The sequence below is a fragment of the Sinocyclocheilus anshuiensis genome, unplaced genomic scaffold, assembly GCF_001515605.1.
Source record: "Sinocyclocheilus anshuiensis isolate Anshui unplaced genomic scaffold, SAMN03320099.WGS_v1.1 scaffold44, whole genome shotgun sequence".
Lineage (NCBI taxonomy): Eukaryota > Metazoa > Chordata > Actinopteri > Cypriniformes > Cyprinidae > Sinocyclocheilus > Sinocyclocheilus anshuiensis.
The window spans coordinates 1609389-1636742 of record NW_015555746.1 but is presented as its reverse complement, the minus strand read 5'-3'; the positions used below and the strand labels follow the sequence as shown (position 1 = coordinate 1636742).

General features: G+C 39.6%; 2 protein-coding genes across 3 annotated transcripts in view; one reads left to right on the top strand and one right to left on the bottom strand.

Moving 5' to 3' along the window:
• Window positions 1-484: 484 nt before the first annotated feature.
• On the top strand, window positions 485-4142 carry LOC107673480 (putative fidgetin-like protein 2). Of its 2 annotated transcripts, XM_016467077.1 has the most exons (3): window positions 485-628; window positions 1053-1160; window positions 3011-4142. In XM_016467077.1, exon 3 carries the CDS (start codon window positions 3019-3021, stop codon window positions 3853-3855), a length of 837 nt encoding a protein of 278 aa, XP_016322563.1. In that variant the 5' UTR covers window positions 485-628; window positions 1053-1160; window positions 3011-3018; the 3' UTR covers window positions 3856-4142. The 2 variants fall into 2 exon arrangements, with proteins under 2 accessions (XP_016322563.1, XP_016322564.1); XM_016467078.1 differs by lacking the exon at window positions 1053-1160.
• A 9146-nt stretch (window positions 4143-13288) lies between these two features.
• The window catches only part of scn8ab (sodium channel, voltage gated, type VIII, alpha subunit b), a 65853-nt gene continuing 51787 nt past the window's right edge, over window positions 13289-27354 (bottom strand). The window contains exons 21-27 of the mRNA XM_016467115.1: window positions 21290-21412; window positions 18226-18510; window positions 17446-17499; window positions 17232-17369; window positions 16910-17014; window positions 16097-16367; window positions 13289-15971 (exon numbers count right to left, since the gene is read on the bottom strand). Coding sequence (XP_016322601.1) covers window positions 14815-15971; window positions 16097-16367; window positions 16910-17014; window positions 17232-17369; window positions 17446-17499; window positions 18226-18510; window positions 21290-21412 — 2133 coding nt within the window. The 3' untranslated portion in view covers window positions 13289-14814. The remainder of the gene's footprint in view (window positions 15972-16096; window positions 16368-16909; window positions 17015-17231; window positions 17370-17445; window positions 17500-18225; window positions 18511-21289; window positions 21413-27354) is intronic.

The following is a 27354-nucleotide window of genomic DNA, read 5'->3' as shown; positions in this document are numbered from 1 at the left end:
AAAACATATATATATATATATATATATATATATGGTAAAGGATGCAAATGGATTCATTATTGATTATATGAAGGCATTTTGGATGAGGGGAAGGGAAAGCTTCTCCAGTGCTTATTTATGTGGAAGAATTCCTCTTCGCATTCCAGGGATCTTCAACACTCCAGCAGTAGTATTACAGTCAACAGCACCCTCAGCTGTTTACTTGATAGAAATTATATTTTGATATCCAGATCATTTTTATCTCCATAAACATTGCCCCCAAATAAGCAACAGAAACACAGATATAAACCATTTTTATATATGTCATTGCATTAGACTGATACAAATGCCATTTGTGTGCATTAAACCGTTACTAAACCCTGTTATTTAATAGTAAAATATCCTCAAGCTCTCTCTCTGCTTAAATACTTTCAGCAAAAAGGGAGGGCAGGGGGAGGGGAGATTTGGGTGGGGGAGGGGCTGTGCATGTGGGCTGTTGTCACAGGGACAGAGGGAGGTAGTGCAGTTGGATAGAAGAAAAAAAGAAGAGGCAAGAGACAAAAAAAAGAGTGTGAGGGGCATGGCAGCGTAAAGCTTGGAATTTACTTATAACTGCTACAATGCAATGAAGATTGAAGGAGAGGGACTGGTATGTTTCTTAATGCATGTGAAATACCATGACTGTATTTATCAGTTTATATTTTAAAATCACTCTGTCTTCATCTCTGCCTCTCATGAGCTGTTTAAATCCAAGTTAATAGCTTTTGCATGAGATGCTAAAGTTTGCATGTTAAAGATAATGAGAGGAGAAAAATCCTTTTGGTTGCACATGCATTTTGTATTTAAACATCATAATGTCACATTTACTGTTTGTTCCTATTGGTTTGTGTGGTTAGTGTTGGTATGTGAAATTTTAAGATGGTGAAATGTTTATTTTAAGAAAGTGCAAGGTGGAGTAATAATTTTTGTGGTTAGTGTTGGTATGTGAAATTTTAAGATGGTGAAATGTTTATTTTAAGAAAGTGCAAGGCTTTCTTTCTTTCTTTCTTTCTTTCTTTCTTTCTTTCTTTCAGGTATCTGTGTTTATGAGCTATGGTGGAAAGATTTTTGCACACCAATAGCATATACAATCAACTCACAAAAATAACGCGCTGATACAGAATTTCGGTTAAAACAGCATGGTGAGTAAATGCACTTTGTAAAACATGCATTATTATAAGATGTGTGTAAATGTTGGATATGATTCTGCTGGAAATTATGTATTCATCAGTAGCCAGAGAGAGTAATGATTTTACCAGCTGTTTCTTTGCTCTCATCTCATGAGCCTTTTCACAATCATAGGGAGAATAAGAAGTTACTTATAAAAAATACTTTATATTGTGTTTATATTTAAATTTTGAGCTACACGGTGGCCAGCCTCTAAGCAAAGATAATTTGTAGTTCAAAGAATTATGCAATATTATGAGTAATTGATTTAGCATTGCAGATCTTTGGCCATGTGCAAAGTCTTCTTATGATGTCCAACCTGGAGTGTGTGTGTGTGTGTGTGTATTTAGCATTGCAGACCTTTAGCCATGTGTTAAAAAAAGTCTTCTAATGATGTCCAACCTGAAGTGTGTACGTGTGTACGAGTGTGTAAAGGATGTGCTTTGTAAATAGATCCCAGGCTGAATTCTTAGCATTCCGGGTGCAGCCATATTTATGGACGGGATCCTGTCTCTTCAGTGGAAGTCTTAAGAAGTGTGTGAATTGGAGGGAAGCAACATAAAGATATAAATACAAAGATAAAGCAGATTCATATATAGAAACAGGCATTTGACTGGTTTTCGGCATTAGATATTTTTAAATGAACAAGAGTGTTTGTGTATAGCAAGGATTTGTTGGGATTAGCAAGGAATCTCAGCTCTCTAGATCTCTGGTGAATAATGTTCATTTATATTTGTTTAAAATGCTCTTAAACTCTTAGTGTGCTATCAGTCTCCTACCCTCTCTAGAACTTTGTTTTAATCTGTTGATTCTAATCTGCCTTCATCTTCCAGAAGGCACATGAAAAAAGAAACAGATGTACACACAAACACATATAAATATAACTGGTTGTAAATCCAGCATTCAATCGCTCATTTAATTTGTACTACACTCATCAAAATGTGTGAGGATGATGAGTGCAACGTTACTGAGATTGCATTGGTGCATGGTGAAACAATGCACAAGATAGCTAAAGGAGGTATTTAAATGGTCGGTTTACTCAGAAATAAAAATTCTGTCATCATTTATTGAGTGAATGACTGAATGATGAATAATTTTTGATTAAGCTGTCCCTTTAAAATCTATCTTGTGTATTATTTCTCGATGATAACTAAAAAGAAATAGTAAAATGTTCAGGTTTTTTTTAAGTTGTTCTTCAACAAGGAATAAATAGTAATAGAAACATGCAGAACTTTCTAATTATTCATTTTAAATACCTCCTCCAACTATCTTGTGCATTATTTTTCAGAAATGAATAAAAAGTAATAGTAACATGATGCACATTTTCAGAATTTAATTTTTGGGTGTCCCTTTAAATAACTCCTCTATCCATCTCAACAATAAATAAAAAATAATATAGCTAGTAGTAACACCATGCAGAATTTTCTGAATTTTCATTTTTTGAGTAAACTTCCCCTTTAAATATTTTTGCATTATTTTTCAATGATGAATAAAATAGTAAAATCATGCAGAAGTTTTATTTTTGGGTAAACTGTCCCTTTAAATACATCTTTTTCTATCTTTTGAATTATTCATTAAGGAGGAATGAAAATTAATAGTAAAATTGTGCAGAATTTTCTGAATTTTAATTTTTTGGTGATGTATCCCTTTTAATATTTCCTTTGTTTTGCATTATTTCTCAACAAGGAATAAAAAAAAAGTAACATCATGTAGAATTTTCTGGATTTCATTTTTGTGTGAACTATCCCTTTAACACAGATCACATTAAATATTCTTTTAGCATACAGTATGTGAAAAACCTGTCTTTATTATTTTGGTTTTCCAGGTGTGGCAATGATGCAGTGGTCATCTGAGTGGGCGGAGCAACACTATGATGTCTCCTCCACCACATCACCCCCAGTTCACCCTAAGCCCCTCCCCTTTCCACAGCCCAGTCGTCCTGCGTTCTCAGGCTACACCGACGACATCAGTGCCCTCAGTGCCTCTAGCTTGCTAAAACGCTATGCCGAGAGGTATTCCTTCAACTCGGCTTTACCAGAACATGGGAGTTTCCTAAGAAGTGAGCAGCACCAGGAGCCATGGCCTGGGGGGTACAGCACAGACGGGCCTCCTGGTTTAGACCCATTGAAGGGGAGCGCAAGTGATCTCTCAGAACAACAGTACAGCGGCGGTCCCACATCTCAGGATTACCCATCATCCTACAGCAGCCAACACCTGCTGCCTAAACCATCCTATCTTCCGTCGCCAGCGTTTGCCTTGCCGTCTGCATACCTGCCACCTGCACCAGGCTACGCTTATCCCCAGCAATGCGGTCTGAGTGCTAGTTACCCTCATAGCACCCCTTCTCTGCTGCCCTCGGGTCTACACACCCCCACACCTCTTCACAGCAGCCACGCTGCTGCCGAACTCCCACGCAACAGGAAGTTTGGCTTCGACCAGTCCAAAACTGCCCGAGTGTCACCATACTCAATCAGGGACAAGACCGAACGGCAGAACAGCGACAGTGGTGGGAATGTCAATGAAAGTTGTGGGACGGACCTCCAGAGCTACAGGCCCGATAGACTTTCCACTCAGTCCGATCTTGAGGCAGATTCTGTGGGTAAGACCAGTAATCTTCAGCCTCTGGAGACACGGCCTTATGGAGGCCCAGGACAGTACACATGTCCCTGAGTCTACTTAATGTATTCCAACGATCCTTTTTTATACATGTTTATAGCAATACTTGAACCTAACAAACATCAGGGCAAATATAATTATGGTATAAAACCATTTACGGACTGAGAAGATAGATGTCTCTCTTATGCACGTTAGCATTAATTCTGACTGCAGCTTTAATGAGACCTGTAGCACAGACACCCTTTTGTATCCCTGAAATCACTCTTTCTTTTTTTATTCTCTTCCTTTCCTCTTTTACTCTCTCTCTCTCTATAATTATGTTGTGCAGTAAAGCACATTATGGTGGCAAGTACTAATCCACTGCTTCAATCAATGAAATCCAAGCCAAAGAAAGACTCAAAGAGAGGAATTTAAAAGAAAAGAGAAATAATTTTTTTTTAATACACAAAAATGAAGACTGTATTGTAAGTCAGAGCACACATATGAAAGTTTCATATGTCATGTGTAATGTAGAGTTTTCATACATTTTGTTGGCGAGCATGTGTTAGTGGTAAGGTGTTCTTCAACACTGAAATCAGACAAAAACTTTTAGGAATATAAGGTAAGGTTCCTCTATAAACTTTAAATGTAAAGTTGATTTCCCTCAGGAATTGTGAACGAAGCCATACTTAATGTTTATCTTATACAGTTTTTGAGTTTAGTTAGTGTAGTTTCTTTGCCATGTCTTTCATTAAAATAATAAAAAATGTATTTGTAACCTTACAGTATTTCAATGATAAAAATGCAAAGCATATTTTTACAGGACACATAATATATCTGGCTTCCACAGGGCTACTGCAAAAAGGCTAAAAGGCTCTTCGCAGTCTTTTCCACTATTCACCGATTGTGACGTTTACTATGGAAACCCACAGAGCTGTCCCAGCCCCCTGAGTTGATCACTGGATGTGTTTTCCTCTGACCCTCTGACCCTTCTCTGTTTTAAATGAGGCTTGTGAAAGAATAGAGAGCTTTTGTTATGGTGAGGCAAGAGGGACATACACTGAAATGTACAAACCGAAATGAAAATGACAGTCTAGTTAATATTTACATTTAAATTTTATGTTACTTTTACACTTACAAATGCAATATACTGGACAAAATCATATGACTTAATACATGTACAATATGATCTACCTCACTGTTACAATGCTGTATGTTCAGAGTATGCAATTGTGTATTACATGTCAAAATGTCTACCTCAAGGAAAAAATACACAAAATAAAAACTATTGTACGAATACACCATTTGCTCTCTTTGTGTGTGTGTGTGTGTGTGTGTGTGTATTTGGCATAAAAACTGAGACATTGCCTATGATAGGACTGTAAAGTTGTTGTCAATTATATTACTACAGTTTAAAATAACTGGTCTTTATATTAATGTATTTTAAAATGTAATTTATTCCTGTGATGGCAAAGCTGGATTTTCAGCAGCCATTATTCTTTTTGTGGAAACCATGACAGAATTTTCAGAATTCTTTAATGAATAGAAATTTCAAAAGAACAGCATTTGTTTGAAAATCTTTTTTTTTGTAACAATGTAAAAGCCTTCGTTTTTTTTATTAACTTTACTAAATAAATGTATTATTAATTTATTTTAAAATGAACATATTTTGTTTATATATTTAAAAAAAATAGTAATGTTTGCAGTCTTATTGAAATACACAGTGGTTTCATTATTCCACAACCTGCTTCCGGCTTTTACAGGCTTTACAGTAAACAGTATTTATGCTTGACTATGCTTTAGCACTGTACTTCCATAAGGGCCAGATGCACAGCTGGTGCCGTCAGGTCACCTTGTACCCTGTCCAGGATGACATTCACGTATCATGGTCTTTAACTCCCAACAGAAATCACAACCTTACGGCTGTGCAGATGTATAAGCTCTTTAATCACTTGATCTTTCAAGGAAAAGGTCAAGGTGATTTTGTGTTCTTTTTCTTCTCTTTTTATATTTTTAATACCAATCCTTAATTGAAGAACAATTTTATACAGTTATAATACAGTATTATTATTTGTGTGTTGCCCTCTAGTGGCAAACCCTTTAACCAAATATTTTATACACCCTTAAAGGAGACATATTATGCCCCTTTTTACAATATGTAATATAAGTCTCTGGTGTCTCCAAAATGTGTTTGTGAAATTTCAGCTCAAAATACTCCACAGATCATTTATTACAGAGCTGCGCCATTACAGCTCGTACCTGCTAAAAACATCTGTTTTGGTTCAGATTATCATGTATATCGCACTGAAATCGTGTTTTAAACCATATGAGTTTAAACTTCTGATATACGTTTTTCTGAGAGAACACATCATCCGAAGCACACGGACAGAAAGCGGCTGTCACAGCATGTGAGTACTAAACTAAGTTCTCATTCACACACAAGTTTACGTTAAAAACACAACTGAGTTACAAAAAACAGTCGGTTATGTCTGTGAAGGTAAACAGCTGGGAAATAAATCGCATGTTTATTTTAGATCTGTGTGACAGCAGCAATATACAGTAAATAACTCAATAAATCCACTGCTCTCTTGTCTCCTCTGAAGCTGGGACTCTAAATAGTGTTCTGTGCTCGTCTGTGCAGACAAAGACAGAACAGTTAGTATGTTTTGCTCAAATGTTCGCCATGGCATTAGAGCTGGTACACCGTTGTCGCTTGCGAAAACACAATAATGGCGCCTTGGGTGTAAACTTACAGATTAAGGGGCGGTAATATTATAATGAGATCCCTTTGCCACGTCACCAAGGGAGCGAAATCAGACGCACTCCTTTTCTCAGACGCTTGCAGAAAAAGACTTACCAAAACAAAGTTACTGGGTTCATCTTTTTCCCGTTTCCTTGGTTGGTAGATGCACCGGGGACCTGATTAGCACTTAAAACCTGGAAAAGTCAGATTTTCATGATATGTCACCTTTAAACAATTCTTACTATAATTATTTTTAATAGTTTTCACATTCTACTCATTTTGGATGACCTTACCACTCTTAAACTAAACGCTAAACACAGAGGCTGACTTTTGACTCTCCACTTCTTCCTTGTGACCCCCCACCCAAAACAGCTCCCTGCAGTCAATGTGCAGCAGAGCGTGACAGATGCTCTATTCTCTCCGTCCACCCCCACCTCCCAGCACACACAGCCCTCAGCGCTTTGTTTTTCATAAGTTTCAATACTGTCCTCGCCTCAGTGTGAGCCGTTTAATCTTAGACTGATGAATTGGGTCTTTCATCTTTGTGCAGCCTAAGACCATTTTTTGTGATTGGTTCTTGGTCTACACATTGAAGTGACCCATGTTTTATTTTTGTCTCTCACACATTCTGATTTAGATCAATCCATATTGATAAGTGACTAAATCTTTCCATCTACAATTCTTTTCTGATAACATCTAAATCTTTCCCGGCACTTCATATACTCTCTTTTATATAACACGATTAAAAAATAATCTACCATGTATCCTTATACTACGCAAACAGTGATAAATGGGGCATATGTGAAGGTGGACATCTGGATGTAACATATAGAGAATGACACATTATTTAGTAACTACAGAAGCTTTGTACATGTTACTGTTTGTGTTATTTGTCTCCTGAAGATAATTTTCACCCACAGTTGCTCTCCTAACACATTTAAAATGATAATTCACAAATAAATTAAAATTCTGTTATTTACTCACTGTCTTGTCACTCCAATGCATTTTTTTTCTTTGGTGGAACACAAAAGAAGATAAACATTTAAAGTTACCGTGTATCCCCAAATGTTTCCCAACCCTTTCAATAAGGCCCAAACATCCTTTCAATAAAACAAATGATGATCTTCTGTTTTTTAGTCACATATTCAAGATCATTAATCGGGTGTGGTGCTGGGTAAAGAGCACCATAGTGATTAAAAACTAGACTAGTCCCTAGTGGTTTGGTAAATGTTAGTTATTTAGTCTAATTAAAGACATTTCACATCATAGTACCACAAAATGTGATACCTGCACTTTTAGTCAGGCTATGTCTCTCTCTCTTTTGTAACCACCAATTGGATGTAAGGACATGGACTTTTGTTTTTAGTGATCCTTTGTCTGGCTCACAGTTTAAAGGGGTGGAGTGGAGGAATGCTGTTCAACAGCCAACACAGCCTTCAATTCATCATGATAAGAACACAGCAAGGAAACATACACAACCCCTTAATGACACCTAGACCAGAAACCTTAGGAAGTGTTTGTCAGCACTCCTTACAAAGTCAATGTTGCGTGAACCCACCTACACCACAGAACAGTGATTCCCAAACAGAGGATGTGTGCCTCAACAGACTTCATCTGGATGTAGGGGGTACTTTTAGATTATAATGTGGTTTTCAATGTAACATTTCTCTAAAATGAGTAGATTATCATTTTCCTCATCCTTATCTTAGGCACATAGACTTTTAACACTATTGTCTTTAACTCTGCCTTTAACCCCGACTAATAGTTTTACATTTTTATATTTATTTATTATTTTTGCGCATTATGGGTATTTAGTATTTTTGCACAATAGTGAGAGCTTTAAAATGTCTTTCAGTTGTTTAGCAACAACCAATCATTAACTGAACCGCCCTTTACGCAAGGGGTCATAAACTGAGAAATCAAAATTCCCTTGATGTTTTGACATATAGCCTACTGTGGTATAAAAACATCCTGTTTCAGAACTCAAAACTTTCTTGTTAGTCTAAAAACAGCTTATATTGAAGCCAGTCTGCCAAAACGATAGCTTGTGGAATGTACCACTCTATTACGTAATAGTGTGGCTAAACGCCGCCTCCGCAGAAGAAGATCAACGCCTGTTTCTACATCGCTGCCTGTTTAGCCCCACCCACCGATTCATGTAATGTAGTATAAAGGGGCGGTTACACTGCACTTTTCATTCAGTTAACTTCCATTCATATGCATGCGAATGCGTCAGACTGGAAACTCAAGCTTGTGTGAAAAATTTCGCATTTAGCTGCTTCCAAAGTTCAAGCTTGGTGAACTCTGACCTGTGAATTGACATAACGTGAAACAGTGTGACCAACAGCAGATCAATAAGTCACAGCATGACCTCGTAGCTGAATTTAAAGAACATACATTTAAAACTGCAGTGCTGCAGGAAAGTGCAGTAGATTTGTGTTTTTACATTTTAGATATGTTATTACTTTTGTTGAATTTCAGTTTTTTAAAAGATGCTGCATAGCATTAAGTCATATCACAACCGTTGCATCATAGAAGAAATTTCGCCTCTTATAATGAAAATTCAAAGCTGTTATCTGCTGAATATGAATGCAAAATTCTTCATTCATAAGCAAAATGGCTTAAATCTCCTTTGTCTTTTCCCCTTTATCTTGCTGAATTTGACTCGTTTCATCTCTTAGACTTATAAATAACAAAGAAGTGCCAAATTTTTGATGCATTATGACAACTGTTCCAAAAGTATGTTGTAATCTTATTTTTGTGCTTTTCTTTTTTCTGTGTGGATAATATCATAACTTGATGTGCGCAAACCCATAATATTAGTTTTCTGTCCTTGTTATTATGATTGTTCTTTGTAGGAGATACAACCATGTCTCATTTCCCTGTTCTGCAACAATAAAAAAAAAAAAAAATGAAGACATTTTGCATGCTCAGGCGAACGCAGTTCTATGCAGAAACCAAGCAATAAAGATGCTCTGAAGACAGCAAGATGCTGTGCAGTGCCAAGCTGTGGAAAACAGTCTTTGCATTGCCTTCCTTCTGATCCCAACGTTACAAAAGTGTGGATCAACTTTATTTTTAATGAGATTCCAGACTGCGTCAGTAAGAACTCTGTCTTTTGTTCACTTCATTTTTACTGCGGATTACTTTACAAACAAAGGCACAACTCGACAGGATTTTCAGCTAAAAAAGAATGCTGTGTGGACTATAACACACAAGGGTGAGTAACTGTTTTTTTTTATTACGTGATCACTACTGCTTTGTCTGAAGGATGTAGGCTGGCAAAACAGACAACTATTAGCCAATCATAGCAGTGGACATTAACCTCCGAGTTTACAATCTGCCACGCCTATTCAAACAGAACTTTCTGATGAGGGGGGTCAAAAACAGGACAGAAATAGCCTATTACTTCTAACATTTTTTTTTTTTTTGATGCAAAAATCTTGATAACATTATAAGTGGACATCAGAGAACAGTACAAATAAAAAACAAAGGCAGTTCATGACCCCTTTAAATATTCATGAACTTTGAACAGTCATATAGGCCTAAACATTCATTGTCTGTATGTCGTTTCGGCCTTTGAGGTAACGTGACAGACAACGCGTTAACTGGAGTGAAGAGGAGACAGCTTACCGTAACTAAAATGTCTGTTCTGGAGCAGCATGAAACAAAGTCCAACTGATGCACAAAAGCTAAACAAGCTGTTTTTTAAACAGATTCGTCTGTGTTCACACTGTGGCCATCCAGTCAATGTTATCGACATCGCAAATAAGAATGTTAACTAGTTTACGAATGTACAGTACGAAAATTACAAACCTGAATACTTAAATTCTTAACCAATGTTAAAGACTGAAACATAAAAAACAACAACCCAGGGTTTAGAAGGTTAGCTTTGTGAAAAAACGCAAGTAACGCTCTTCCACCAAATTACATAATGTACATTGTTCAACATTTTTAACAGAAGAAAGAAAAAACACTCGTACATTGTTAAATATTTTTAACAGAAGAAAGAAAATCAAACACTCGAGCATAACTGGAAGGCTGCTTTATTGTTTGGAAAAGGTTTCGTGCTCAAATGAAGACAATCTTTCACTGATTCTCACTAAGTCAAGTGGTTGTGCAACACACCCTCTCCTCTCCAACATCAGTGGCAAGAGATAAGAACAACATCATGAACCAAAAACCACTTGAAATATTGTCAGCAAATGAAGGAAATAGCATCTCAGTCATGCTACAAAAGAATAGACAGAAATCAGTATTTATAGAAAAATAAAAGAAGTGGCTGAAAATTAACATAAGCTGAGCACAGAAGGCAAACTGTTTCTCTTTCTACAGACTCAACCTTTAAGAGATTCACTGAGTGACCAACGCACTCTATTTCCCGCCCCATGCTATTTGACAATCTCTGATGAAGTCAGGCTGATGCCAGTTAAGTTTTCTTTTTTTAGTTTCTTTTTTTCTGCTTTTTGTAATTTTTTTTGTATTTTGTCATTTTTTTAAGTTTATTTATTTTTCTTTTGCTTTTTAATAGATGTCACAGACATTCTTAAGTTCAGTTCTTTCTCCCAGTGCTCATTTGAAACAAGCTCCACTTGTTTAGGAGAATTTTATGCAACATCGTCTACATTTTCGACAAACAAAACTGGCAGCAAAAGGCACCTAAAACAAACATACAAAGACAAGAAAAGCAATATAAAGCCTAACCAAACCTAAGACTGCAAATTGCATTGCTGTGTATCTAAGAGATGAAGAACAAGCTAAACTTAAGTCAAGCTGCATCACACACATTTAAAGTGACCAAACCATCACGCAGCTTCGTCCCCTCCCCCACACGCGCACACACACTCGATGTCAGACTCGGATTGAAAGATCATGGCATTTGGCGATTAGGCCGGAAGATGAAAACAGGTTTTATGAGGGAAGAACATGTGGCGTCCAGTGCATATGTACGTAGTATGTGAGTTGGAGATGGTAGGACGTATTCACACAGGGTGTAAATGAATTGCTGGTAGTGCATTCCCCTCCCAAAAATGGGCGACATAAGCCATAGCGAGCAGCCAGTACATCACCGTGCATTGAAAGCTAGACCCGTGCACGCACACAGACAACACTCGCTCACACACACACAAGCGCACACTGTGTGGGCCAGGTCAGAGTTTTGGTCGTTCACCAAACGTATTGCACGAAAGAAAGAAGAACGTGAGCAAATGACAGCCAGTAGTGCTTCACCTCCACTCCAAGCAGAGGTCAACACAGAGGACAGTGCTCTCTCATATCATATATACATACATATGTATATGTGTGCATATATATACACATATGAACATATACATGTATACATAGATACATATGTTGTATAGCTCTATATATATGCCTTGATTTATATATACTTTTTGCATTTAACATATTGGATTCCCCTCTTTAATGTGAAAAGTGTGTCAAAAAATCTACACCTTCTAACAAATATGTCACAGTCTACCTAGTGAGACCAGGGCAATGAGTGAAGCCATTCTATTAAGGTTATAATTATTTTTCAGTATTAGATTAATAGCAGTCATTTTTTTTTTAAGTATTTCTGTATTTACAAAAAACTATGCATGCCGTTAAAATAAAATTATATATTACATTATTTATAGTCTCTTAAAAAGTTCATTCTTAACTTTTCAGCATTTTGTGCTGCTTACAACATAGCCTATACTGTACAATATATATTTTTAAATGGATTATTTCATTCATTTTGTTTTTTTAAATGAATGTATGATCTGTTATTGGTTCTTTTTTTGTTGTCGTTTATACAGACGAGCCTGCGTGGCTGCATAAATGAGAATGGTTGAGCTTTGCTTTTTTTGTTTTGTTTTGTTTTGGTTCAGGTCAACACCCTCGCATGCAGCAACTGGACCATCAACACCAAATGAAGGATAAGGGAAAACCGCTGACATCACTAAAAGAAACAAAAAAATGTAGTCGCTCTGATGTGTGGAGCTGCCCGGCTCATAGTAAGCTGCTGTGGGACCAGTGCCGAATGGTTATTTGGCATTAGTGTAGTGGTGTACTGAAGAGAAACAAGGCTGACCGGGGTCGAATAACTGCACATTTAAAAACCAAGGCCCTCCGTAGAACAGTGGTGAGAATTAGCAATATTCTCAGTCTGGATCTCATTTCATCATCACCTCCACAACAACACTTTTCCTGCTGTCTGAAATCTCTGAAGCTCGGCTCTGTGTCAGATAGCCCTACTCTTCTCTCTACATGAGAGTTCAATGTGGTGGGAGCGCTCCTGCTTTAGCTCCACCCCATATTACAAACATTCTCTGGACCTAGTGGAGGCCCTTGATGATGACATCAGAGTCACATGATACACTGTGTTGTATCCTGAGAATAATGGGGAAAGTCAACAAGCATCAGTCTGTCTGAAAGTGTTAAGCAGGAGAGGATCACTACACCCCTGAGACATTCCAGAAACTTCCAGACACAAATTGCACACACCAGATAATCAGACAAACATCTTTGGCTTCTCCTTAAACAGCTGTGACTTTCCAACCATCCAGCTGTCTCTCTCAAGTCCTGTCCTTTTGTCCTGGCTACAATCAAACCATTGCTGAAGATGTGATGGCTTCATACGCATAAAAACGTCCGGCTGATCCTCGAGGGACAAACCGGGATGAGACTAGACGTAGACACACTGCAAAATTCTGTAAAGAAATATAGCATGTAAAAATCTAATTAAAAAATATCATAATTCTATTTTTCTGGAGAAAAAAAAAAAACTGCCACTTTCTCAGAAACGGTTATAGCTCATCTCATCTAACCCCTGATGAGGATTAAAAATGCCAACCAACTTGCTACACCCCTAATAATGCCCAAACCTTTGCCCCCCACCCTCTTGCCCCTCCCTGGACCCACCTACCATATGTGCTGTAGGTGAGGTAAGCGATATTGCTGCATACAAATAAAATAAGAAGCTTTAGGAATTACAGTGTTATTTTGTATCATTTTTCTCCCATCTCCATACACACATTCCGACAAATTTAGTTTTCCCATTCATTATCTCCTGAGCAGCAAAAAAATGGGATGTCCCTTGTATCCTTCCTCTCCAATAATGTGCCACAATGCTAGTATTTGCTTCAATGTACATAAGCCACTAGTCACAGGCATTTTGCACCATCTGAAGCCAATCCCAAATTCTGTCCTAATGTTTGATAATCTATTTCGTAATGTTAAGTAGAGGAGCCAAATTGGGTTTTCAAATTAAATTCGATTTCTGGACGTAAATTTAGCCAGTGGACAGCCTAAAACATCGTCAAGCCACTGTGGTGGTCTGTATTAGTGTTTTGTGGACTATGATTATTCATGCAAAATTTCTGATCAAAACATGCCATCATGCAAGTCATTTCTATGCATTGAACAAGCACAATAATTTATTATTCATTTGGAGATGTGTATTGGGGGCCCCTGGTTATTGCCCCCGGTCCTATCGGTGTGAAAGCCCATGTAGAAAAAGCCTTTTGATGCAGGTATAACAAAGTTCTCATGACACAGTTACTGAGGGTGACATGGGCAAAATGTTAAATTCGTATTTTTCCACCTGTTTTCTCCTTTTTTTGCCGCTCAAATAATGTAAAGACCATGTAAAATATATTCGATGCTAACAAACGCAAAGAGACCGTTGGATTCAGCCAGACTCTTGGTTTTGTTTCACACTCATGTCTATCCTGCTCACTCTCACAGTAACGTTGAGTTCTTACACGTATATGAAATGAAACGGTGCAGACTCCTTCGCCATCCGCTTCGGGAAGCTGATCCATTCATGAATAGCAGTGTTTTTTTTTCTGCATGGAAAGTTCGCCGACGCAGTTCAGAAGCATGGGATTCGATCCTAGTTCTCCTTTGGATTATCACATTCCTGCTCGGTGAAGAGTTCCATACTGAAGCGCAATATAGCCCTCTAAAATACACTTGATCAAGTATCGGTCTTTTAAATTCATATTTGATTCTGTTTAAATCGAGTCTTAATGCAACAGTGTCACACAGGAAGCTGATTATGTTTGGTTTAACTTGTAAGTGTCTTCAAGCTTTGAGGAACCCCAACACTTTTCTTTGCCTCGATACGCCAGTGACGTTTGTAAACAATTTTTTGTCGTGTAACTTCGGCTTTGTTTTTTCCTCTTAAATGAAAGTAATCTGTACATCTGTATAGTTTGATTCAGGGTTTCCATTCGCTTGAAATGACAGTTTTTGTTATAATATCGTCATGATTATTATCGCTGTCCACGAGTGTTACCGCAGCAGTCTTAACACTTGGATTCCCTGATGTCTTTTTGGTTTCGGCCCTTCTCCTTGCGGCCCTTGCCTTCGTTGTTGTCATCCTGTTTTTCCTTCTCGGGCTTGGTTACACTGTCATAGGATGGCAGGGATGCAGTGGAAGGCGTGCCCTCTTTCTTCTCCTGATTGGTCCCTCCGTTTTCCAGTTTGTTGTTGGCAGGCCTGCGTTTGCAGATGAAGCCTCTGCGTGCCAGGTGGGCTCGGTACGCCCTCTGGATGATGATGGCTGACACCTCCTCCTGCTTACGCCGCAGCGTGGTAGTGATGGGCTCGTATGACACCTTAGAGGGATTCGCCGCCACAAAGCGCTCCTCCATTTGCTGTCGCATCATGTCCAGGTCGCCGCTGTCACCCAGCACACGCTTGGTAAAGGCGAACAGAATATCCAAGCAGTGAATGCGGTCGCCACTCACCATGGGCATGTCCATGGCGATCAGCTCGATGATGTTTGGCTTTGGCACACGGAGAGGATGTTCTAATGTATCTGCAAAGTCTGGCAGCTTGGCAAAGGTGATGAACTGCGAAGCATCTGGGTCGAACTTCTCCCAGATTTCATAGAAGGACTCAAAGTCGTCTTCGCACAGTGGATCAGCACTCTCCTCGGTGGCAACACTGAAGTTCTCCAAGATGATAGCGATGTACATGTTCACCACAATCAGGAAGGACACAATAATGTACATTACAAAGAAGAAGATTCCCACTGAGGGATTGCCACAGTCGCCCTTGACTGTGGTTCCTGGGTTCTCCTTCTCGGGGTTACAGTCAGGCGGATAGTTCAAGAGAGGAGCCAAGAGGCCATCCCACCCAGCTGATGTGGTGATCATGAATAGACAGATCATGCTGTTGCCAAAAGTTTCAAAGTTGTACATGTCATCAATTCCTACTTCTCGTTTCACATAGGCAAAATTAGACATGCCAAAGATGGAAAAGATGAACATGACTAGGAAAAGCAACAAGCCGATGTTGAACAGAGCAGGAAGTGACATCATCAACGCGAACAGTAAAGTCCGGATGCCCTTGGCTCCTTTGATCAGACGCAGAATACGGCCAATTCGAGCCAGACGGATGACCCTGAACAAAGTTGGTGACACAAAGTACTTCTCAATGATGTCTGCCAGGAACATACCTGAAAACCAAATTAAAGACAAATTACAAAACTGTCCAAAGCTCATAAAATGTGAAAGGACATGTCAAGAAAAATAGAAAAATAACCAGTCTATTGATGAATTCACATTTGGACACAACACTCACCCACAATGGACAGAATGACGACAACGCAGTCAAAGACGTTCCAACCATTGGTGAAATAGTAGTGGCGCAGAGCAAAGAGTTTCAGGACGAACTCGCCAGTGAAGGCCACAATGAATATGAAGTTTACCCAGTACAAAATGTTCTCTGTCTCTTCTGACTGATCATCAGTTTCCACCATCATGGTTACCATGTTAAGACAGATGAGGATCATGATGGAAATGTCAAAGGCCTGCTGAGTGACAAAGTCAAATACCATCCCCTGGATTTTGTTCTGTAAGAAAAGGAAAAGAAAAAGGAATACAGAAGATATGGAGATAAACATGGAGGACTAGAAGTGTTACTTAAAATGAAAATGAAAATAAAATTTGTTCTAAAATATGAAAGGTACATCAATAATACATAAAAAATGGACAAATATTTGAAATCGACATAAATAAACATATTTAAAACATTTAAAACTAGAACATTTTAAATTAATTAAAACAAATGTAGTTAAATATAGCAAGAAAATGATAAATGAAAACAATTTTGAAATTGACAAATAAACATTTGAAGCCTTTTTAATGTTTACAATGTATTTACATGTATTTACATGTAACAATAAAAATATATTGATAAATTATTTTTAAATGCAACTTTAAATTGCATTTGCACTTGCACTTTTAAAACATTTACAAAATATGTTTATTTTTTATCCATTTGCCAATCTAGATATAAAAAGAATGCACACATTTGAATATGACATTATTGGTCTACAACTACACCAATCATTGATGGCCAGATATGTGTAGCAACCCAAATCTGTCTGCTTACCAGAGGTCTAGGGATGGGTTTCTGGGGTTTCTTTGAGCCCAGTTTCTTCATAGCATTGTAGTACTTTTTCTGTTCTTCAGTCATGAAGATATCCTGACCTCCAAAGTATAGGGACAAAAGTAGACAACCTTACAATCTTGTGTGTGCTCAAATTAAGGAGATTTTGCCATTAAGCAATAAATCGAAAGCATGTCTCACGAAAATACAGACAGAACAGCAGATAACATAAAAATGCAGAGAGAAGGTGTGAAAGTGCAACGCACAGAGAAGAAACGTAGGTGAAGACAGCTCTCTAGAGGTGAAAAAGAGAGAAAACACTTATCTTTTTCTTCTGTTGGTTAAAGTTGTCAATAATGACACCAATGAAGAGATTCAGAGTGAAGAAGGACCCAAAGATTATGAAGATGACAAAATATATATACATGTAGATGTTGTCCTCATAGATGGGTTGGTCCTCAACCTGCAAGCAGCAATAAGCAAAAAGTGACTCACCTGAATAAAGAGCCAACAGTGTCAAACTATAAAAACATCCGCACCTTTCTGGAATCCACAGCAGCATACATGATGTCCATCCAGCCTTTGAATGTGGCCTAGGTCATATGGAGAAAGAAACCAAACTCAAAGCTATGCACAGTAATACAAACTGTTTCCCCGCCATTGACAAGTGATCTCGTCTTTTTTGAGAAAACACTTTCTGTGTTTTCATTGTTATACGCTCAAGGCACTATTATGCATCTTCTGAATAAGACCAGAATCTCATGATTAAAAACACAGGTGAGAAAGACAAAGATCTCATATGTAAGCAGATGCATATGAAAAATAATGCGATCATCAACAATAAACAGCATATAAATCAAAACTGCCTAATGTTACTGAGTGAAATGTGGATCCAGGAAGTGGTAAAGGACTGTGCAAGCTTTGGGGGTGCTGATGAAAGTGATCTACTGCATCTATGCTTTGATCATCATACTGAATATAGTCCAGATGTAGTCTTTCATAAAAATGCGATTTTCTCAGCTTTTTGCTCAAAATGTTGCTTTTTATGAAACTTACCTACATTCAAGTGTTAATAAAAAAACAATGAAGCCAAAATAAAACAGATTAATACAACAAAATATTCTGGGGGCCAAGAAAATGTAGTGAAAATAAACAAAAACGCAGGCAGTGGCTGGCAACATTTTTCAAAAACGCTGGCGGGGAAAGAGTTAAGAGTTCATGTGTTCGTTCAAATTTGAAGATTTGTGTTTACTGAGCAAGGTCATGGTGGGTATTTAAACAACTGATATACAAAAGATATGACATATGAGATGACTTACCACTTGCAAGAGTGCCAGGTAACCTGCACCCACATTATCGAAGTTGATCTTCACATTCTTCCAGCGAACCTCTGTGTAGCTCGCATTCATGAGTGCTAAGCACTCTGTCTTGTTGTTGACAACGTCAATTAGAAACATCTCCTCTGATGTTTCATTGAAGCAGTAATAGTACTTCCCAGCGTACAGGTTGACACCCATAATACTGAAGATCAGCCAGAAGATCAAACACACCAACAGCACGTTCATAATGGAGGGAATGGCACCCACCAAAGCATTGACGACAACCTACAGGACAAAAAAAACAAATTGGGGGAAGTGGGCAAAAAAGCGGGATGGATTTCAACAGTGTTTGAGAGAAATAAAAAGCAGAGAGATAGAGAAAATAGGTGTTAGACTAAAATTGAGCTTTTCTGATGTTCATATGTTAAACATGTAATGTGCATATCTTCAAGCTCTTTTGAAAGCAATCCAATTTTCCACCTTAGAAGGCCTCTACACATTTTGCAATGAACAAAAAGGTCAACTAATCTTTTTAGAACAACATCTAGGAGTTTTGTTGATAAATGTTTAATAACAAATAAAGTGTAGTAAAATTTGGCCATTTGTTAATCAATATTATCTGTATATACATGCAAATATAATACCACTAATATGTATTGTTGAAAATAAATTTAAGAGGTAGAGGTTTAAGATTTACTCTACAATTACTGTGCCAACCCCTTAATAATGAATTTCCCGAAAGTCCAATTGTAATTTTTCGTGCAAGAGCAAGGAGATAAATACACAAATATATTCTAACTTAACATAGAATCTAAAGATGACAGCACTAAGATGATGTAAACTGGTATGGCTTGATTCACAAACAGAAATTAAGTTAAAAAAAAACTAAAATTGTAAAGTGTGCATTAAAGTGGCTAACGTTATACAGGCAAATGCAAGAAAACTCTTTATGTTAAGTGTTTGATGAAATGTGTTATTGAAATTTTAGCAGTTTTTATCACATCAAGGTTCAAATTTGCAGGATTGCCACAGTGGTTTTTCTCTGTCTGCATGCTGGATATCACATGTTCTGCTTCTATCTGCTTCTCGTGACTTACTTGCTACCTTATTTGCAAGTCAACATTGTTTCCCATTCGATGATTGGATACAAGTTTTATTATAAAATGCTATATAATCTAAAGAATCCCAAATTTGACTAAATATGAAGAGTTTTTAAAAATAAGAATGGGCAGCAATTTCATGCAACAGTGTATCAAGTAGAAAGAAACAAGCAGAAGCAAAACACCAGTATCCAGAGGATATGTGGAATTCAATTTGTAGATCATTGCCACTTTAAATTTATTATTACTCACACATACTGTAAATACATAACTGCCAAACACATTTTTTTTCTCTTGCCATGCCAGGATACCACTTAGTGTCATGAAAGAACCCAGATATTAAGAGAAAACTACCTGCCCAATTTGTGGTAGAAATGTAGAGGAAGACTCCCACCCTCCCAATCACCCTCTCACTCATGGTACACACAAAAGCTGTGATGTCAAGAGATGGTCAGCCAATAACGGTGCATGCAGGGCCTCAATCCTAGCAGTAGCCATGCTCCCACCCCCTTTATACATTTAAATAGTTAACGATGTCAATGACCTTACAAGGAACTCAATGTTCCTATTCAGGCTTTCATAAATTAGTGCAACTTGCATTTATTTGAGGTATTTTGAAGTGTAGGAAATGTATCAAAAGTTCTAAAAAATAGGTTAAAAAAAATCATTCTCTGGCAGTTAAGTATGACCTGTACATACTCCTGGCATTCAGGCAATCAGTGGAGCTTGCTCAGCAAATAAGCCTGGTGTATATGAGTCAATGAGATGGTTATGCAATCGCAGAGATTAGCTACGATAGAACCAAGGGGGGAACATGACTTTCTTCTTACACCTTCAAGAACATGCATTCTACATGATATGCAATGGCAATGAGATAAAACCAGAATATGAACAACTGAGTGGATACAAAGAACAGTAATGCAGTACTCCAGTGAAAAAAAAAAATAGATTAGGCTACAATAAACTAGTTTTAATGCACAATGGACAAATTCTATTCGAGTTCTAGTGATCAAATAATTATTTAGAAAATGATCTACTGTCTTCTGATTTTGCTTTTCATTGACATTGCCTATTAGTCTTTAATATTTGGCTTAAATGACTGAAAATTATGGATTTTTGACATAATTTACCATTTGTATTGTGAGTGATTGAAAAATGATTGATGCATAAAAAATCAATACGATTTTAACCATGCTGTCTCTTTTATAGCTCAAATTATAAAGCGAATATTATATTTAACCCTAACATACAGCCATCTAAACCTAAACCAGATGTTTTGTAATTACACACCTTGAGAAAAACGATCAGACAAACCGAAAAGGAAAGCTGTGGCTTTTTACACATTATTCTGTAATGACTGGAGTAAGGATGCTGGAATTGGTGGATAAGTATTAGGTTGCAGAAAAGAACAGGGTGAAGACAGAAGGACGACTTTAGAAACTGGCAGAGGTTCTTTGAGAGAAACAGTGAACCTTTAAATTTGGATGCTAGAAACATCACAAAAAGGCCTTCAACTAATGTTGTTGCATAAATGGTAACCAAACAAAAGAAATTAATGGTTGTGATGAGGCAGCTTCACATAATATCCCCTCTCGTCTTTATTCTAAAAACCATAAGTTTCCACAAAAGTTGCTATAAGATTATTTGCGATGTCAATTGAATGGAAAAGGAATTTCATTATTCTTCTAGACATCTAAGAAATCAATAAAAGGAAGTTAAATCTTCATATTTCAGCTGCATCATGACGCAATGTTGAAAGGGTTTTCCATGCGGAGAGTTTTAAAATACATGCACTTGAAGGATAGGTTTAGCCAAAAAACAATGTCATTTGGATTTCCAGAATCCTGATAGGTTTGCTTATTCCTCTGTAGCTGTGGTTTTGCTTTCTGCACAATGGTGGTTTTTGGCATGCAGTCGTGTTCTCACAGATTGACTGGCATGCATAGGGCAGCCCTGGATCTTACCCTCATGCCCTCAAACCGGGACAAAGCTCTCAGGGGCCTGAGAGCCCTCAAAGTCCTCAGGGACTTTATTGGGCCCAAGTCTGAGTAGCCCAGCGCATTAGCTATAAGGCTGACTATAGACACCTATACAAAGAGAGAAAGAGGAAGGGAGGAAGAGAGAAAGAGATGGGCCAAAGTGTTAGAGTCAGGGAGGACGTCAAGGTGAAAGAAAGAGGACCCTACGTTGACACTGAGCTGGAGAGGCAGTAAACAGATATATACATACATACAGAAGGGTTTGCTCATGTATGTATGCATATATGTGTATTCAACAACAGAGAGAGTGAGAGAGAGAAGGAGAGATTCAGGTTAAACATGGGGTTAACCAGTCATAGGTACTGTATGTTGGGCGACCCAAATGTTTGCACTTTTGATCTTAGTATGCGATTCGTTTTTGGTATTGCAGCAACGAAGCTTGGAAAGCAGCTTACAGCAAACCTGGAAGGAAACTTTTGGTTGAGAAATACAAAAAACAGAGGTGAAGGGACACATTTAGAGAAGAGGTGTGCACAAACTTACAAGCACGTTCACTGTACTTTGTACACACAAGATACGCACAATACGTACAAACACCAACCGCGTACGGTACACACGAGACCATTCAAGAGTCATTAGGGTAACAGGGCGGTTTGGGAGAGTAAGGAGGCAGAGAGAGAGGAACTCCTGTAAAAGAACAAGAGAGTCCTAGCAGAGACCTTACCCTGGCCCCTCACTTCCCGGCCCTCTTATGCCCTCTCAGGCCCTCTGTGTCCATCAGCACTATAGAGAGACAAGGTTACAGTGCCTGTCAGGGACAATAACTAACAATTGTTAGGACTTATATCCACATAGACATGTAATCAAACACACACCTGGCCCTGCCAAGTGGCAGCAAACCAAAATAGGCTATGTTTATAAATGTGGGCAGTCATTTAGATGTGTTAAAGGCTTTGACGTCAATACCATGTCGACCATTTCCAAATGAACCATTTTTACAAGTTAATTTACAAGAATGTCTATCTACATACTTCAATTAAAAAAAAAGAACAAAAATGGAAGAAAATGTTAAAATAAAATAAAAAACATTTTAAAAGGCAATGTTTTGTAAGCATTAGTAACACTCTACAAATATGGAAATGAATTAAAAAGTATTTAATAATTAACTGAAATTAATAAATGCATTAAAAACGTTTTCATTAATGAAAAATGCTAAAATAATTTGAAACCTATGTATGAAAACTGGATAATTTACTGGAATTTAAACTTGGATTTCACACTTGAATTTTTAGACATGGAAAAGCAATATGGATGAGTTAAATGTTGATATTTTTCTGTGTGGTTTTAACTAAATGAATTATCTATGATAGATATAAAATGATACAATTATGTAAAATTTCAATTTTCTTACATTCACATTTTTCATGATTGCAAATGGACAAACTCAGGCTCAATCTGTTCATATACCCAAGATTCACATTAAGCAGTTTTTTTTTTTTTTTTGCTGATTGTTTGTTGCTGATGTTTATACTGTGAAAGGGGGAAATACATTGAAATAAAATAAGGTAACAATGTCACTAGTAACAATGTTTCTGTTCTACAGTAAAAAAAAATTCCATAACATCAGTACATATATAACAAGAATAAATAAATTAACACTAAACACTAAACTGAGTGCCGCAGCACCCGAGCACTCTACCGGTGAAGATCAAATCTAATTTTAAGATCAGTCTAATGCCGAGTTCACACTGCACGATTTTCAAAATCATTGGATCATTGTTGTTTTCACACTGCACGACTATCTGGGGTAGCATTCAGTTGCTGCTGTGTTCACATTGCACGATAGATCGGCGACAGGAGGTTACACACTGCATGACTTTACAACAGGAAGAATCGCCAACAACTCTGTCTGGTCCGCAAACTACATTTCATAACCAAACACACGATGAGAAGTGATAAGGAAATAATGCAAGATCACGATATTGTGGTCTATAATATGTCCTCCCCGAACAAACAATAACAAAGATGACTTCGTAACATAGCCTACTTCTGCTGGGAAAATTTTATATACACAAATCTAAGTACTTGAAAGTGAAACCAATGTTTTGTGCATTTTATAATGAGCTTGTCCACAAAAGCCCTCAAAGTGATGAAAAATAAAAATGCAATAAATCTTTTGTCCTTTATAGAAGAATATGATTTACAGGAAAAAACGTACTCGGTTACTGACGTAACCTTGGTTTGAGTACTGCGTCTGCTAAGACGCTATGGGAAAAAGCCTTTTTTCTCCTGAACTGAAGCCTTTTTTCAATCACGCAGTGAAACTGCATGGCCATTGGTTCATGCAGTGTATATAAAAAGAACCAATGGCTCGGCAACGGAGCTGCACGAGCCTATGGCGACAAAGCCCACCAAAGACCGCCAGAATGGCCGGGGCATCTGGCTATATAAGCGGGCGTGCGCCACAGGATTCTCAGGTTACTTCGACTGAAGCGACTACTGAGTCGTGCGGCTACATAGCACGGCTAGCAACGCAGTACTCGTTCCCATATCTCAGGGAACCGAGGTTACGTTAGTAACCGAGTACATTCCCTGTCGATACTACGTCCTCCCCGAACAAACAATAACAAAGATGACTTCGTTGTTAACAACATAGCCTACTTCTGCTGGGAAATTTTTATATACACAAATCTAAGTACTTGAAAGTGAAACCACCGTTTTGTGCATTTTATAATGAGCTTGTCTACAAAAGTCTCAAAGTGATGAAAAAGAAAAATGCAATAAATCTTTTGTCCTTTATAGAAGAATATGATTTACAGGAAAAAACGTACTCGGTTACTGACGTAACCTTGGTTTGAGTACTGCGTCTGCTAAGACGCTATGGGAAAAAGCCTTTTTTCTCCTGAACTGAAGCCTTTTTTCAATCACGCAGTGAAACTGCATGGCCATTGGTTCATGCAGTGTATATAAAAAGAACCAATGGCTCGGCAACGGAGCTGCACGAGCCTATGGCGACAAAGCCCACCAAAGACCGCCAGAATGGCCGGGGCATCTGGCTATATAAGCGGGCGTGCGCCACAGGATTCTCAGGTTACTTCGACTGAAGCGACTACTGAGTCGTGCGGCTACATAGCACGGCTAGCAACGCAGTACTCGTTCCCATATCTCAGGGAACCGAGGTTACGTTAGTAACCGAGTACGTTCCCTGTCGATACTATACTCGTACTGCATCTGCTAAGATTCTATGGGAACACAGTACAGTCACGCTGTGCTAAGGTAGAGGAATGACTATAAGTATCATAACTTCCGTAAGCAGCAATGCCCAAAGAGAAGTTAACAACAACCCAAGGCTAAGACGGGCTGAGCTTCTTGAGGTCACACCCGGCCTGGTTAATCGTTCCAGAGTACTCCTGCAACTTCGGCACCCAGGGGTCGAGAGCTGACAGGTGAACTAATGCCAGAGAGCTTGAGCGTGATATGGTCAAGGGCTCTCTGTCAGATCTGTTTGCGTAACGCAGCGCGTGCCTCTTCAAGCGGAGAGGATCCTGGCCTGCAAGACTTCCAGGTTGTAAAACCTTGCAAATGTGGACCGCGAGGCCCAGTCGGCCGTCTCATAAATATCCGCAATGGACACACCGCTGGACCATGCCCAAGACGAGGCGATGCCTCTGGTAGAATGGGCCCGTACTCCGATGGGACATTGAAGGCCCAAGGAAGAATACCCAGGCAGGCAGGGCTAATGGAGAGCGCCTGCAGGTCCCCTATTCGCTTTACTGATGCTAGTGTCAGAAGCAGAGCAGTCTTCAGCGACAGTGACTGAATGTTCGTAGACTGTGGCGTCTCAAAAAGGGGGCCCTTCAGGGCCCTCAGCACAGTGGGCAGATTCCATGAAGGGACGGTTAGGGGACGAGGCAGATTCAGCCTCCTGGCGCCCCTTAAGAAGCGGATAACCGCGCTGTTTCTGCCCACCGATTGGCCCACAATAGGGGCATGAGAGGACGCTATAGCCACCACATAGTCTTTGAGAGTGGATGGGGAGCGTCCCTTATCCAGCAGCTCTTGCAAGAATGACAACACCTCTGACAGATCGGAAGTAGGAGGGTCTTTGCCGCGGTTTAGACACCAAGCTGAGAAAATAGACCACTTAAGGGCGTAGAGGCGTCTCGCAGACGGGGCTCTAGCCTCCGAAATTGTGTTTAAGACATGCTCTGGGAGGTTTGAAGGCTCCCGTCGAGCTGCCAGAGGTGTAGGGCCCACAGATCGGGCCGAGGGTGCCATATTGTCCCATTCGCTTGAGAGAGGAGATCCCGTCTCAACGGAATGGGCCAAGGGGCCACTACCAACAGCTGAAACAGCTCTGATAGCCACAGCTGGTTCATCCAGAGAGGGGCCACCAGGAGAAACTTGTGTTTTTGTTTCTTGATTCACCTGATTACCTGTGGGATCAGGGCAATCGGGGGAAATGCATAAAGAAGGAGGTTGGGCCAATCGTGGGCCAACGCGTCCTTGGTCTTTGAGTAATAAATTGGGCAGTGAGAGTTGCCTTCTGAGGCGAAGAGGTCTACCTCGGCCTCGCCGAAGATCTCCCAGATCCTCTGAACCGTCTGCAGATAGAGCGTCCACTCCTCTGAGGGGACATTGCTCCTTGATAACATGTCCGCTCCTTGATTCAATTTGCCCGGTATATGCGCCGCTCTCAGCGAGCGCAAGTTGAGTTGAGCCCATTCCAGGAGGCGCTCTAACAGAATGAAGAGACGCTTCGAGGAGAGGCCTCCTTGGCGATTTATGGAGGAGAGGCCTCCTTGACGATTTATGTTGGACACCACTGACATGTTGTCCGACCGGATTAGCACATGGTGCACTTTTAGGACTGGCAGGAAGAACTGACAGGCTTGACACACTGCTAGCATTTCCAGGCAGTTGATGTGGAAGCCTTTCTCCACCTTCGACCAGTGGCCTAAAGTCAGTATGCCTTCACACAGCGCTCCCAGCAAGAGCTCTTCCAGGGGGCCAGGGCTGTTATACAGGCCTGATTCACCCTGACCTGCAGGCGTCCATGACGCCATGCATGGGATGGAACCCGTGGACCCAACTGTAGCGCTGGCGATGCCGCAACCATGAGGTCCAGCATCCTCTGAAAAGTTTTGAGAGGGCGAGTGGTACCAATCTCAAAGGAGGTCGCCAGTCTCCGTATGGCCAGAGCCCGTTCCGGCGCGACTACAGCTTTCAATTGGGCTGAGTCGAAAATTGTTCCCAGGAATGATATTCGCTGGCTGGGGAACAACGCTCTCTTGGCAAAATTGATCCTGAGTCCCAGGTGCTCTAGGTGGCTGAGGAGGAGGGTCCTGTGTGATATTAGTTCTGCCTCCGACTGGGCCAGAACGAGCCAGTCATCGAGGTAGTTGAGAATGCGGATTCCCATCTGTCTCAGAGGGGAGAGAGTCGCGTCCATGCACTTCGTAAAAGTGCGGGGGGCCAGGGACAGCCCGAAGGGAAGGACCGTGTATTGATAAGCCACTCCCTCGAAAGCGACTCTCAAGAATCGCCTGTGATGGGGGGCTATCTGGATGTGCATCCTTCAGGTCCAGAGAAAAGAACCAGTCTCCTAGTCGAATTATGCATCCTTCAGGTCCAGATAAAAGAACCAGTCTCCTGAGCGAATTTGCACAAGGATCTGTTTCAGCGTAGTCATCCTGAACGACCTTTTCATGACTGGCGTGATTCAGGTGTCTGAGATCGAGGAGCCCACCATCTTTTTAGGGGACGGGGAAGTAACGGCTGTAGAAGCCTGACTCGCTCTGAGCTGGAGGAACCGTTACTACAGCTCCTTTTGCTAGCAGATTCATCATCTCTGAGCACAGGACGTGAGCGTCCTTGCTTTGTACTAAGGTGGGGACCACACCGCTGAAGCGCGGGGGTCTTCGAGCAAATTGGAGTGAATATCCTCGTTTTATTATCCCCATAACCCATCTTGACACTCCGGGAATGGCCTGCCAGGCCTCGGCCCGCGTGGCGAGGGGTTGAATTAACTCGGGTGACTGGCCGCATGG

Excerpts from the sequence above, each read along its gene's own strand:
- LOC107673480 (XM_016467078.1), top strand. The coding sequence starts at position 3,019 with ATGATGCAGTGGTCATCTGAGTGGGCGGAGCAACACTATGATGTCTCC.